Here is a 13,143-nt window from a genome sequence, read left to right on the forward strand (position 1 = left end):
TGAGTTTTGTTTTTCCAAGTCACTTTATACTGCAAAAGACTTCATCAGAGGAAGACCAGGAAGAGTGGACAGGTGTTGGAGATATATCATGTGATGAGTTACAATTTGACCTCCATAGGATCATAGATTTAGAGCTGGAAGTGACCTTAGAGGCCATGGAGTACAACCCCCTCCTTTTATAGATGAGGAAACTGAGGCACAGAAAGGTTAAATGACTTGTCCAGGGTCACACAGCTAGTAAGTGTCTGAGGTGGGCCTTGAACCTTACTCCCAGCCCAGTGCCCTATCCACTGCATCATGTTCATTCCTGCCTGAAAAAAAAAATAGACCATAAGCTGTATATCAGTATCACACATTATATAAAATCATGTTTGTAAAAATCATTTATATAAATTCTATACCTCTTCAGTGACTTTTCTAAATGTCTAGAATCTAAAAGCAGTCATTAAGAATTTCCTATGTAATGTAGAGTAGAAAGAAATGACCTTTCTTCTTCTCTTCTCACGTTTGAGCCTTTTAACATGTCTTCCAAATTTTGTTTCTAGGACAAAATCTACATGTATGGAGGAAAAATTGATTCAACAGGCAATGTGACAAATGAGTTGAGGGTGTTTCACATTAAAAATGAATCATGGGTTTTATTGGCCCCCAAAGCAAAGGAGCAGTATGCAGTTGTTGGGCACTCAGCACACATTGTCACAATGAAAAATGGCCGAGTTGTCATGCTGGTCATCTTTGGTCACTGTCCTCTCTATGGCTACATAAGCAATGTGCAGGAATATGACATTGGTAGGTACATTATTGTCAGCGGTTGCTTTTTAACATTTATTACATAGTTAACACTGAGCCAGTCTTTTATCCTGAAACTTGGTTAACATTGATATGGTATGGAAGATCAGAGGTGGCAAAATGGATTTGTATATTTCAGCCATTGACCAGTTTTGAAATCTCCAGCATGAGAAATGTGGACATTTGGATAAGGTCTTGAAGTGACAAAAATGATTATTAGTACTGGAAATTGAGACCTGTGAGGAAATTTTTAAGAAACAGAAGTTATTTGATCTATCTAAAATGGAACTCCTTTCTGCATTTCTTCTGCCCTTCATCACACTCCCACCTGCAAAAAAGCCCACAGCAACAAATAAACCAAAGCCTGGCTCCCATGTTGTCTTGCCTAGTCAGTTAAAAAAATCATGCCAGCTCCATGCGGAACACTAGATTTACATATTGGGTTTATGCAGAATACTGTATGTATTTCCATGCTGGGTTGGATGCTGAGTCGAGAGATTTGATATCCACCTGCAGAAAGTTTATAAGTAGCACTGCATGACACCCACAGATAACTTGTGTTAGTGGTCCTGTCACCATTCTTCTAATTAACTAGGCCTGGAACTTTTATGCCTGCCTTTCCCTTATATGCCACATTCCAAAGTCACCAATGCCCTAGAACTTCTGCCTCCACAGTCTTTTCAGCTCTCTCTTCTCTTGTCCATTTTTATTGCCACCAGGCTATCATGGGCTCTTAGTATAGGTCTTGGATGGTTCCACTTGTCTTCTGACCACTTGTTTTCCTACCTTCAGTTTCCCTCTCCCTCCCACCCTCACTGTTTTACACATTGTTATTCCCTAAGGGCCTTTAGAGGTTGGCCCAGAACCTACATACCAGCATACAGTTTTTCATACAGTCACTCTTACCCAAATGTTTCACAGAACCTTTGCTCCTGCTCTTCCCTCCTCATGCTCTTCAGTTAGGGAAGCCTGGAATACTCTTCACCTGTTGAAACCTTGTCCTTTTGTCAAGACTCAGCTAAAATGTGGCCTCCTTCATGGAGCCTTTGAAGATCTTTAGTGACTGAATAGGATCTTTTCCTTTCCTGAAACTTACTAGCACTTTTTTTCATACCTCTTTTATGATAACTGTACAAAGATTATTATAAATATTTGAATATTTTATATTGTCACTCTCTTAGGTTGTAAGCTGCTTGGAGAAAGAACTGTGTAATGAAAAGAATTGCCTTTTGTAAACCTTAGGGGTCAACTGGGCCTGTTTTTGTTTTGGGTAATGGAAAACACTTTAGTTAAGTGGAAGGTTTTTTTTTCTTAAATCCTGATTGGTAGAAGAAAGGGAGGTGTCTAGTTATCTAAGTGATTGCATGGGAAAGTGTATAGAATAGCAAAAATCTGCCAGCAATAAGGTTTCCTCATTGTCTAAAAATGAATTGAGACTATATCATAGACCATTGTATGGGTGCCAAAGCACCCAGATGGACTAATCTGGAATTGAAGGGATGAGAGATGTCATTCTCTTTTTGAGGACTAGATATTCTGTGGCATAGGAGGAAATCTTGCAGGCCTTGGACTGTATCTGTGAAATGCTGGATTATAGGTTACCATAACAAGCAGAAAAGCACGAGCTAGGTAGGTAATCTTCTATACACTTCTGATTACTTGCAACTACATTGTTGATTTTTCTGTATACAATATTTTCTCTTTTGAATAAATCCTAAAAAAAAAATCTGAAAATGACTGGCTGATTTCTAGCTCAGGAAGCCACAAAGGCTCAGATTGGCACCTTGAACCACAATTTAGAAATTGGAATTACTTAGAAATTAGTGAAGAAAGCTTTGTAATCTTCTTGAGGGCCAGGACTTTTTCCCCCCAATGTGAAACTGCAGCCAAAAAGATGATTCCGATATTAGAATGAATTAATAAATTAGTACATTTTGTTAGGAAATAGGCCTGTTTTCTTTTGCCCTGGTTAGCTTTCATCTGGAATATTAAGTTCTGGTTGTTAACATTTTAGGAAGGATATTGACATAGGTTCATTATCCAGAGGGTAGAGGGACAAGAGCACTAGAGACCATGTCCCATGCAGAGTAATGGAAGGAACTGAGTATGTTGAGCTTAGAGGAGAGAAGCGTGCTTGCTCTCTTGGAAGTATATAAAAAAGATGTCTGTGGAAGAGGGATGAGATTTGTTCTTCTTGGCCCCAGAAAGTAGGACTGGGAGCAATGGATGGAAGTTCCTAGAGGGCGATTTTGACCTGATGTCAGGAACAGCTTGTTAACCTTGAGAGCTGTGCAAAAGTGGAATAGATTCCATTCAGTTCCATCAAATGGAGGCTGAATGATCACCTCTGGAGGAGGAATTGCTCCTCAGATATAGATTAGACTAAAAGATAATAATAGTTAAAATTTATATAGCACTTTAAAGTTTGCAGAGCACTTTATGTATTTTATCTTATTTGATCCTCACAACCCTGTTGTAAGGTAGGTATTGTTATTATCCTTATTTTGTAGATTAGAAAATTGGGGCTTGATAGAAGTTAAATAACTTGCCCAGGATCACACAGCTAATAATTATTTCAAGTAGGACTTGAATGAGCTCAGGTCTTTCTGACTCCCAGAACAAGACTCTATAATAAAATATGGATTGAATAAGCCAGTATTGCATTTACATATTTCCCTTTCCCTTTTCCCTTAGATCTGTCCCCTATATCTTTCCCCAGTCCCAAACCAAAAATCTACCCCCAAGCCCACAAGATCTTGCTATGTTTCAGAAGCAACGGATATCAGAGAAGTTGTGATAGCCTAATTCAGAGAAGCTGACATTGCAGTACAATAACTTAGCCTAGGAGGTCACTTTCGAGGTGAGCTAAGATTGCCTTCTGTTATGTAAGTGATGAAGAGAAGCCAGCCAGGGTATCCTGATTTGTTTTTAGTTTTAGTACTAATGAGGTTTAACACTGTTGCACTCTCAGTTGTGCTGTGAAGCGGGAGGCTGTTTCTCCTATTCACATCACCTGGTTGAAGTTGTAAAAGGGATTGAATTGGCTGTGAAGGAAGTTGTTTTGTATTCCCAGCTTCTTAGTATGCTCTAGAAACTGCTGTACTCTCAAGAACCCCAAAGTATCTGTTCGGTATTATTGGTAAGGCCTGCTTGTGCTCTCTGGAGCTATGGGGAATAAAGCTTACATTTCTTTCCTATAACTAACAGTCCTTCAGTCAGTCAGCAAACATCTCTTTGTTAATAATAAATAGCACTGTTCTGGATATCAGGGATGCAGTGACAAAAATGGAACTGCTCCTGACTTCTAGGAGCCTACCTTCTATCTGGACAGATGCCATGTACATATATTAGCATAAACTGAATACATACAAAAGAAGCACAAGGTTATCTAGGGAAGGAAGTAGCATCTGGGGCTCAAGAAGAACTTCATGTAGAAGATTACGTCCTTGATCCCATCCTTTCTCTGTTAATTATTTGAAGACATCTACTAGGTCTCCTCTGAAATTCCTTTTCCCAACTAAAGATACCCAGTATCTTTAACTGTGCTTCATATGACAATTTGCAGATTTCTTAGGATCCAGGCCATCCTTTCTTGCATGCAATTCCATTTATCAGTATCCCTCTTAAAATGGTATTCAAACTTGAACTCCAATTTAGAGCTTGGGAAAAAAACATTTGTGCAGATCTTTTTTAATATTACATTGAATATTATTCATTTTACTCATCATTCTAGCCTGTTGGATCTTTGAATCCTCAGAATCACAAACTCAGAAGGGTTGTGACAGGGCATCTAGTCCAACTTGTACTGGAGTTCGCTGTATAACATCATCTTTGACAAGTGATTATCTGAAATCTACTTGAATGCCTCCATTGAAGTAGCTCATTCTACTTTTGGATACCTTTAATTGTTAGGATTTTTCCCTTACATTGAGGAGATATATTCTTGGTAACTTTTATTTGTTATTCCTGGCTTGTCCCCTTGGATTCAAGTCTGATCCCTCTTTCACATGCTGGCTTTTCACACAGGTCTAGCTCAGAGTTCTAAATGCCTGCCAGCTCCCTAACACCTGCTTCCTCTTCTAACTGTCTCAGCACCAGCACCTCATCCTTCCCCTTGGGCTCTGCAACCTAGACCTCCTTGGTGTACTGTATTCTTTTAGCCTCTCATGATTAACTTATAAGGAAATGGCTACCAAGGAAGCAGCTTACAATATAGTTTGTTAACACAAAATCATTTAGTTTTCCTAGGTGGTATTAATTTTAGTTGCATCATTTAGCACATTGGCCATTCCACTGAGAAATTAGTGCTAAGGAGTGGGTATATATTGTCTGATAGTTACCTTGGCAAGTCAGAGATGAGAGGAATAGGATAAAACATAACTTTAATTTGATTTTAAGGCCTGTCAGCGCTACAGCAGAGCAGCCCAGGCCACTTAACTGACAAGAATAGAAAATGGCTTTGCTTGGGTTTCAGCCATTAATTCCAAATTCTTTCCCATTTCTTTTGATCTCCCTTTCTTTTCTACTTCAGTTCCCAGAATGCACACGGTAACCTGGTTCAGCTCAGGATATTCTATCAGTTTGTTTCCCTTTGCCCTTGAACACTACTTTGTTCTGTGCCCTCCTTGAGGGGAAACGGTTTTGACAGTGGACATGGCCTTAGAGTTCTGAGGCCAGGCTGTTTCTGATTCAACAAGTTTTCCTGGAGAGCAGTCTGAATTAACTCTTAAGTAGGCAACAATGGGGGAATTGAGGTGTTATTTCTTTATATTCTGTCACCTTTTCTTAGGTTTTCTACTGTGCCTGGCTTAGGGTTGTAACCCAGAGAGATTTTACCTTTCATTGGATTCTAGCTCTTATAGTCTGGGCTTGGGTGGGGCTTACTTACCTGTTTAATCTCTGTTGACTTTGTAATTCTTGCTGAATATGCCAGATATAAAGAGTAGGAAAAAAGGTCATCTGTTCTGCCTGGAATCTGATCAGTTCTGATTTCTTAACCTTTGGCAGAGTTCAGGGGCAGGGAATTTGGTTGTGTAACCAAATTGCCATTGGCAATTTTATAATCTGTCATCGTTTCATTGTTCAGGGTTTTGAAAATAGAAATTATTTATTATCATACAAAGAAAAGAAGCCCACCAGCAATTTCATTTCTTTCTCCTTTTACTGTAGACGAAAGACCTCATGAAAAGTCATGGACATTAAGTAAACATTTGTAGTAAGTTGGAGTTTAAGTTTTGCTCAGATGCTCCATATAAATAAGAGCTATTAAAATTAAAATCTGATTATTTAACAAGTTGGTGCTTTCTGATCCACCTTCATTGTCTATTATTTCTGTTGCAATTGTTTTTCTTGTTCTTAACAATAATTTAAAAATGAAAATTGGTCAGCTGAACTATGTCTCCTTAACGCCTTTTCTCTTTAGTTGTCACCTATATGAAGATTCTAAAGTTGAGTAACCTATAGTATTTGACTTTAAATGCATTTCCTTTTTTAGATAAGAATACATGGAGCATTTTACAAACTCAGGGTGCTCTTGTACAAGGAGGTTATGGCCACAGTAGTGTTTATGATGCCAAGACAAATGCCCTCTACATACATGGCGGGTATAAGGCATTCAGTGCCAACAAGTATAGACTTGCTGATGATCTATATAAGTACGATGTGGACACTCAAATGTGGTAGGTACTTTCTTCCTTAATATAACTGTTGATTTTGTTCCTTGGCGTATAATACTGCACAGAGGTAAGTCAGGAAGTATACAGTAACTCATCCTCCTCCTTATTGCATTAGTATATAGGAAAATGGAGAAAATCACCTGAAGCCTATGCCTCATGTTGGGTTTTCATATCACTACAGTGCCAGAGCAAACCCCTAGCTGGCTAGAATTCTTGGAGGTTGAAGTTATTGTGGATTGTTGAGTGTTTTGAGTGGACAAGATTTACCCTTTCATGCACCCAAACTGTGTTTTAATGTTTTGGGAAGGAAATTTTCCCGAGCTCAGTCACAAACATCCCTTCCTTAAGTAGTATTTTCTGAACATAATTTAATGTTGTTGTTGTTATATTTTCTCTTAAAGACTGTGTCTTCCTATGTCACCCAAACTGGAGTGCATAGGCCACTCACTGTCCAGTCCCACTCCTGTTATCACCAGAGCTTTGACCTGCTCTGTTTAATACCTTGGTGCCAATTCCACCCCTGCTTAGGCCACCTGGTTCCCCTTTATCCTCACTTTATTAATGTCAGATTTAGTTCAGATGCCAAATGTCTTAGCGCACGAAGTGTGGAACTCCCTACCAGAGGAACAGGAATTAGAGGTGTGCACCGTTACAGTTTAATGTTTTTTCTTTTTGTTATTGTCGTTGACTTTGTCATAGGGTCATTACTGTAAACATCTGTTATTTTTCTGTGCTTCAATAAACTTATGTTTTCAGAGGCTATTAAAATATAATAGGCCTATTTGCCCCTTCATTAAATGACCTGGCAGGCTGTGTTTTTTGAGGGTGTTTTTTTTTTTTGTGAGGCAATTGGAGTTAAGTGACTTGCCCAGGGTCACACAGCCAGTAAGTATCAAGTGTCCAAGGCTAGATCTGAACTTAGGTCCTCCTGACTCCAAGGCCAGAGCTCTAACCACTGTACCACCCAGCTGCCCCTGTTTTTTGAGTTATTGTTTGAAATTTTGGCTATCAATTTTTGTTCCTGTCTGTTTGTCTGCTTGTACAGCTCATCTAATTCTGTTCTCCTAATTCACACAAGGGATTTGGAAAACAAGTTCTTGAGTTTGTCAGAACTATTTGTAAAGTAAAAATAAATAAACTCTTGAGTCTGGGCCCAAAGAGCTTTACTTTGAGTAAAGTATATGAGCTTCTTTGAATAAACTTTGTGATTACTCAGAAGGCTTTTTGATTTGCATTTTCCTTGTGGATAACTGGGGTACTGTTATTCAATCTAGATTAGACTGTAATCCATGTTATATAGATAAGCAGAATATTTATTCTTACCTCATGAAATATATGATAATAAAATCCTCATAATTATAAGTATAAAGTGACTAATTTGACATATGAAATCTAGTTATAACAGTTATGTTATCTGGGTATTGAACAGAATTGGCACAATATTTTGGAATTTTAAAGTTCCATTAAAAAGTTATTAAGCAAACATCTGATTTCCATCTATTTCTCAAAAGCAATAGGTTTCATGACTTTAGTAATGGGGGAGGGGTTGAGTTCCTATAATTTATGTTAGTCAAGCAGGAAATATTTAGATTTTTTTCAGAGGAACTTTTAACTAGGTTAATATTTCTATCCTTGAATAGACTGAATTTGATTTTAGGGGAGGGGAAAAAAAAAGAAAAACAAGACACAGTATAATATAGAAGGACCAGTCAAAGGACCTGGGTTTTGATTCCTGGTTCTGCTACTTCCTATCTGTATAACATTGAATTGGTCACTTCCTTTCTCTGGGCCTCAATTTCCTCATTTGTAAAATCAGGGGAAAGGTCGGATGATCTCTAAGGCCTTTGTCAGTTCTAAATCCTATGAGCTTAATCTTTGGAGGAAAATTTGTAGCTGTTGAAAGTGATAAGTTCCCAGGACCATGGTAGTAATTCACATTCATGTGGAACTTTATTTTAAATGTGAAATGCCATGACGAGAGAAGCCACACAATAGTCATGTATTTTTTGTTATAAATTAATGAAATGATATTATGCATTCGTCAGTGAGTAACAAGTGTTTTTTAAATGCTTTTTCTTTCCTTAACTTAAAAGGACCATTCTTAAGGATAGCCGTTTTTTCCGTTATTTGCACACGGCTGTGATAATCAGTGGAACCATGCTGGTATTTGGAGGAAACACACACAATGATACCTCTATGAGCCATGGTGCCAAATGCTTTTCATCAGATTTCATGGCCTATGATATTGGTAAGTTTTTCAGAGCTAATGTGGCCTTAAAGGAGCTTCTTTACAGTTTCTTCAACTGTAAAATGGGAGTAATAATAGCATGTACCTACTAGGGCTTTTGTGAGGATCAAATGAGATAATATTTATAAAGTGCTTAGCACAGTGCTTGGCATATATTAGGTGCTTAATAAATGCGTATTCCCTTTCCTTCTTCTCCCTTTTTAGGCTTTCAGGAGCCTTTTGAGAAATGTGCCTTTATATATTGGATAAGACAGTATAGGGAAGAGAGATCTGAGGTTCTTTTATTTTTTTAGAACTGTTTAATGGTTTTCACATTTTCAGAAAGGCATTGGTAGCCTAGTCCTTTTTCTTGGACATTTTTTGGGTTGAATAGTATTAGAAAGTAATTTTTTGAGAGGGGGTTGAGTTACCTGTTAGATGGAACCTTTCCTTTCTTAATTTAAAATGTCCAATATTGTGGAATGCACCTGTTATTCTTCTGCAAGGATTAACCTCAGAAGACCTTTTGATAGGTTGCCAGAATTGTTATGTTTTACTGGGGCAAGTAAATATGCTTTAACAGAGTTCTTCAAACCCACACTACTCTCACTCAGATTAAAAATTACTAAATGTGGTTACTTTTAATGACCAGTAGAGGGTAGTGTTTATTCATACATGAACAGATACATGGACTTGAATGCCATATACCTATTTCAAAAGTAGATGAATCCATCATCAGTTAACTATTGAGGGAAACAGAGACATTTTTGAGGCACTGAGATTGTTCTAGCCCTTTCCCCAAAGAAGCAATGTCAGACCCTGGATATTGTGAATGACAGGCACTTTTGAAATAAGTCTTTCTTAATCCTAGCTTGTGATCGCTGGTCAGTACTTCGAAGACCTGATCTTCATCATGATGTTAACAGATTTGGCCACTCAGCAGTCTTGTATAACAGGTAATTGGACTAAAAGTGCTTGCTAATTTCATCTTTTTTCAGATCATGGCTTAAAATGAAATTCCATGGTATTGAGAACATACAGTACAACTAAAAACACAGGTTGATAACATCAAATTTTAAAACTGTGCTTTAAAACAAATGGAGGGTAAAAGGAAGAAGTATTGTTAATATATAGAATTGGGTTAAAGTTTTATTATTTGCGGGCTTGTACCTTCCATTGATTTTTCTTACAATATTATACAATTGTGAATTTTTGTTATTTACATTTTGATTCTTTCAAAAGTATATTGATATTAGGAACTAAGTCACATTTCATTTTTTCTAAGCAACAAGAGGTGTCATGTTACAATTGCTTTTATTATGATTTTTAAAAATTAATTTATGGGTAGGACACATGTTTGGTAGGTCTACATGCAAACATGTGAGTTTCCCCCTCAGATTTTAGCTGTATTGTAGAGAGAGGCTAATCATCCAGTGAATTAATTGATAAATATTTATTAACTGTCTACTCCTTGTTAGTTGCTGGTTGTACAAATACAATTCATGAAACAATCCTTACTCTCAAGGAGCTTAGAACAGGATTGAGCTTCAGATTCAAGGCTAGGTGGATAATATAGAAGATGAGTTTTAAAGAAGGGAACACTCTTGGAAGAGCTGGGGTTAGTCTCGTGCTACCCTTGGAATCAGAAAGGCTTGGACTATAGGCAGATGTCTAGTACTATCCTGCTTGGGGCTTCAGACTTTAGATCAAATGCCAAAAGGACCAGGACCTCAGGATGTTCTACATGTGTTTTTAACATTTGTGTGTGTCTGATCATCCGCCATGTGGCTATGTGAATAATGACCGGTGCCACGTGTAAATTCTCTCTTTTTCAGTCCCTAGTGGCCCAGACCCTACTGCCTGAACTCCTTTCTGTCCCTTGTCCCTGCCTCAACTCTCTCGTATTTAGAGAGGGAACACTGCACTTGTACCACTCTTCATTATTAGGATCCTGGGAGTTAGAGGCTCTAACTAACTAGTGCCTATGGCTAGCCCATTTGTGCCTCTTGTCCCCCCTAATCCTAGTGACTCAGGACAAAACCCCTCTTTCCTGCTACTCACTATACTTTTATTCCCATCCAGTTCAGTCCTACCGTACTCCAGTCCCTGTCTTTTGCCCTCTATTTCCGTTGTTGGAACCCCCATTCTAAAATGAACACGCTTCTTTTCATTTTCAGTTTTTCTTTTCACACTTTTTCTCCCATCTTGCACTAACAGAAAATCTGGCTGTCTTTGGAAGATGTATCATCGTCGGTTGTTCTCCCTGATGTTGGTTATGCCTTCTCTTTTGTCCTCCCATAAACTGGGCTAGGAAAAGAATAGTAGGTTTTGTTATTAACTGCCACCTCCAGATCATCCATCTGCTACCAGCCCTCTGTCGCTCCTCCTCTGAGGCTTACTTTATCCAGAGAGATCGTCTGGTCCAAACCTTTATTGTTATCTATTGGAGAGGCTTTCCTGTCTTAAGGATTTCATTACCTGATTGTTTACAGCTTTTCTTCCTACCCTAATCCCTGCTCTTGTACTTGGGTATTTCAGTATGTACATTGTTATTGTTTTAAACCGTATTCATCTATTTCCTCAGCTCTCATACTTCACTATGTGTCAGCCACTTACAAAGATGGTCATAACTGAGAAGTTACCATCACCCCATGGCTGTGCCACCTCAGAAATCACAGAATTCGAGAGACCTTCTAGTCCAACAGTACCTGAAAGGAATACCACTGTAACATACCTGACAAAGGATCATATAGAGTCTATTTGAAGACCTCCAGTGAAGGGGAACCCATGACTTCTTAAGGCAGAATATTCCAAATGCATGAAATTAAACTCAGAAATTCCCCTCTGACCGTAATCTCTTGTTTTTCCATTTTTACTTACTCCTAAACCTATTCTTTGGTCTTATAAAACCTCCAGTCCCTCCATTTCTCTCTTTACACCTTCACTTTATTCCCCTCTGTTCTTATGTTCATCCCTCCACAGCTCCACAGTTGATCATTTCAACTGTATACAGCCTTCTGTGATTAGGCTCCTTTGTCCTCTTTTCCTTTTGACATTTGATCCCTGCCAATAGTCAACCCTGGATAACCCTCCTGCCCCCTGCTTTCTCTGCTCTTAGTCTCAAACTGCTGAACTTGGTTGGAATAACTTCTTAATTCAGTGTCAGCTGAGTCCACTAAGCCACTATCTAAATTCAAGTGGCTCCTCACTGCTGCATGGCCAAACTTTTATTCTTCCTTCAATGGTTTCACTTTCCTTTGTAACTTTTCCAAACCTTGTTTGTTCAAGGTTTGTTCTTTGTTCCCACCTTCTCCCCTGCTCCAACATTCTTTTTTTTTTCTTTTTTTAAAATTAATTTATTTTGATTTATCAACAATCACTTCCATATGCTTTTGAGTTTAAACTTTTTCTCCCCCTCCCTCCCAACCACACTCCCCAAGACAGCACACAATTTGAAACAGGCTATACATATACATTCCTATTAAACATATTTTCACATTAGTGATGTTGTAAGTAAGAATTAGAACCAATAGGAGGAACCACCAGAAAGAGCAAACAAAACTCAACAGAAGAAAAAAAAAATAGTAAATAGTATGCTTCAATCTGCATTTAAACTTCATAGTTCTTTCTTTGGACGTGGATAGCATTTTCCATCATGAGGCCTTTGGAGATGTCTTAGATCCTTGTATTGCTGAGAAGGGTTAAGTTTATCAATATTAGTAACTGAACAATGTGGCTGTTATTGTGTACAACGTTCTCTTGATTCTGCTCACTTCACTCAGCATGAGACCATACATACAGTCTTTCTAGGTTTTTCTGAAAGTCAGCTTGTTCATCATTTCTTATAGCACAATAATATTCCATCACATTCATATACCACAACTTGCTCAGCCATTCCCCAATTGATAGGCATCCTCTCAATTTCCAATTCTTTGCCACCACAAAAAGAGCTGCTATGAATATTTTTGTACATGTGGGTCCTTTTCCCATTTGTATGATCTCTTTGGGATATAGCCCTAGAAGTGCTATTGCTGGGTCAAAGGGTATGCACATTTTGATAACCATTTGGGCATAGTTCCAAATTGCTCTCCAGAATGGTTGGATCATTTCACAATTCCTCCAGCAAAGCATTAGTGTTCCAACTTTCCCACATCTTCTCCAACATTTATCATTTTCTGTTTTTCATGTTGGCCAATCTGATAGGTGTGATGTGGTACCTCAGAGTTGTTTTGATTTGCATTTCTCTAATCAATAGTGATTTAGAGCATTTTTTCATATGACTATAGATGGCTTTAATTTCTTCATCTGAGAACTGCCTGTTCATATCCTTTGACCATTTATCAATTGGGGAATGACTTGTATTCTTATAAATTTGACTTAATTCTCTATATATTTTAGAAATGAGGCACTTATCAGAGAGACTGGTTGTAAAAATTCTTTCCCAATTTTCTA

The 13,143-nt window shown here is 38.1% G+C and overlaps 1 protein-coding gene across 1 annotated transcript in view; it reads left to right on the forward strand.

The window, feature by feature from the left end:
* The window catches only part of ATRN (attractin), a 215,992-nt gene that overhangs the window by 76,888 nt on the left and 125,961 nt on the right, over positions 1-13,143 (forward strand). The window contains 4 exon segments of the mRNA XM_078148561.1: positions 546-789; positions 6,284-6,467; positions 8,558-8,712; positions 9,563-9,647. Of these exon segments, the coding sequence (XP_078004687.1) occupies positions 546-789; positions 6,284-6,467; positions 8,558-8,712; positions 9,563-9,647 (668 nt within the window).

Source organism: Phascolarctos cinereus, unplaced genomic scaffold, assembly GCF_003287225.1.
Source record: "Phascolarctos cinereus isolate Bilbo 61053 unplaced genomic scaffold, phaCin_HiC Scaffold_9;HRSCAF=440, whole genome shotgun sequence".
Classification (NCBI taxonomy): Eukaryota; Metazoa; Chordata; class Mammalia; order Diprotodontia; family Phascolarctidae; genus Phascolarctos; species Phascolarctos cinereus.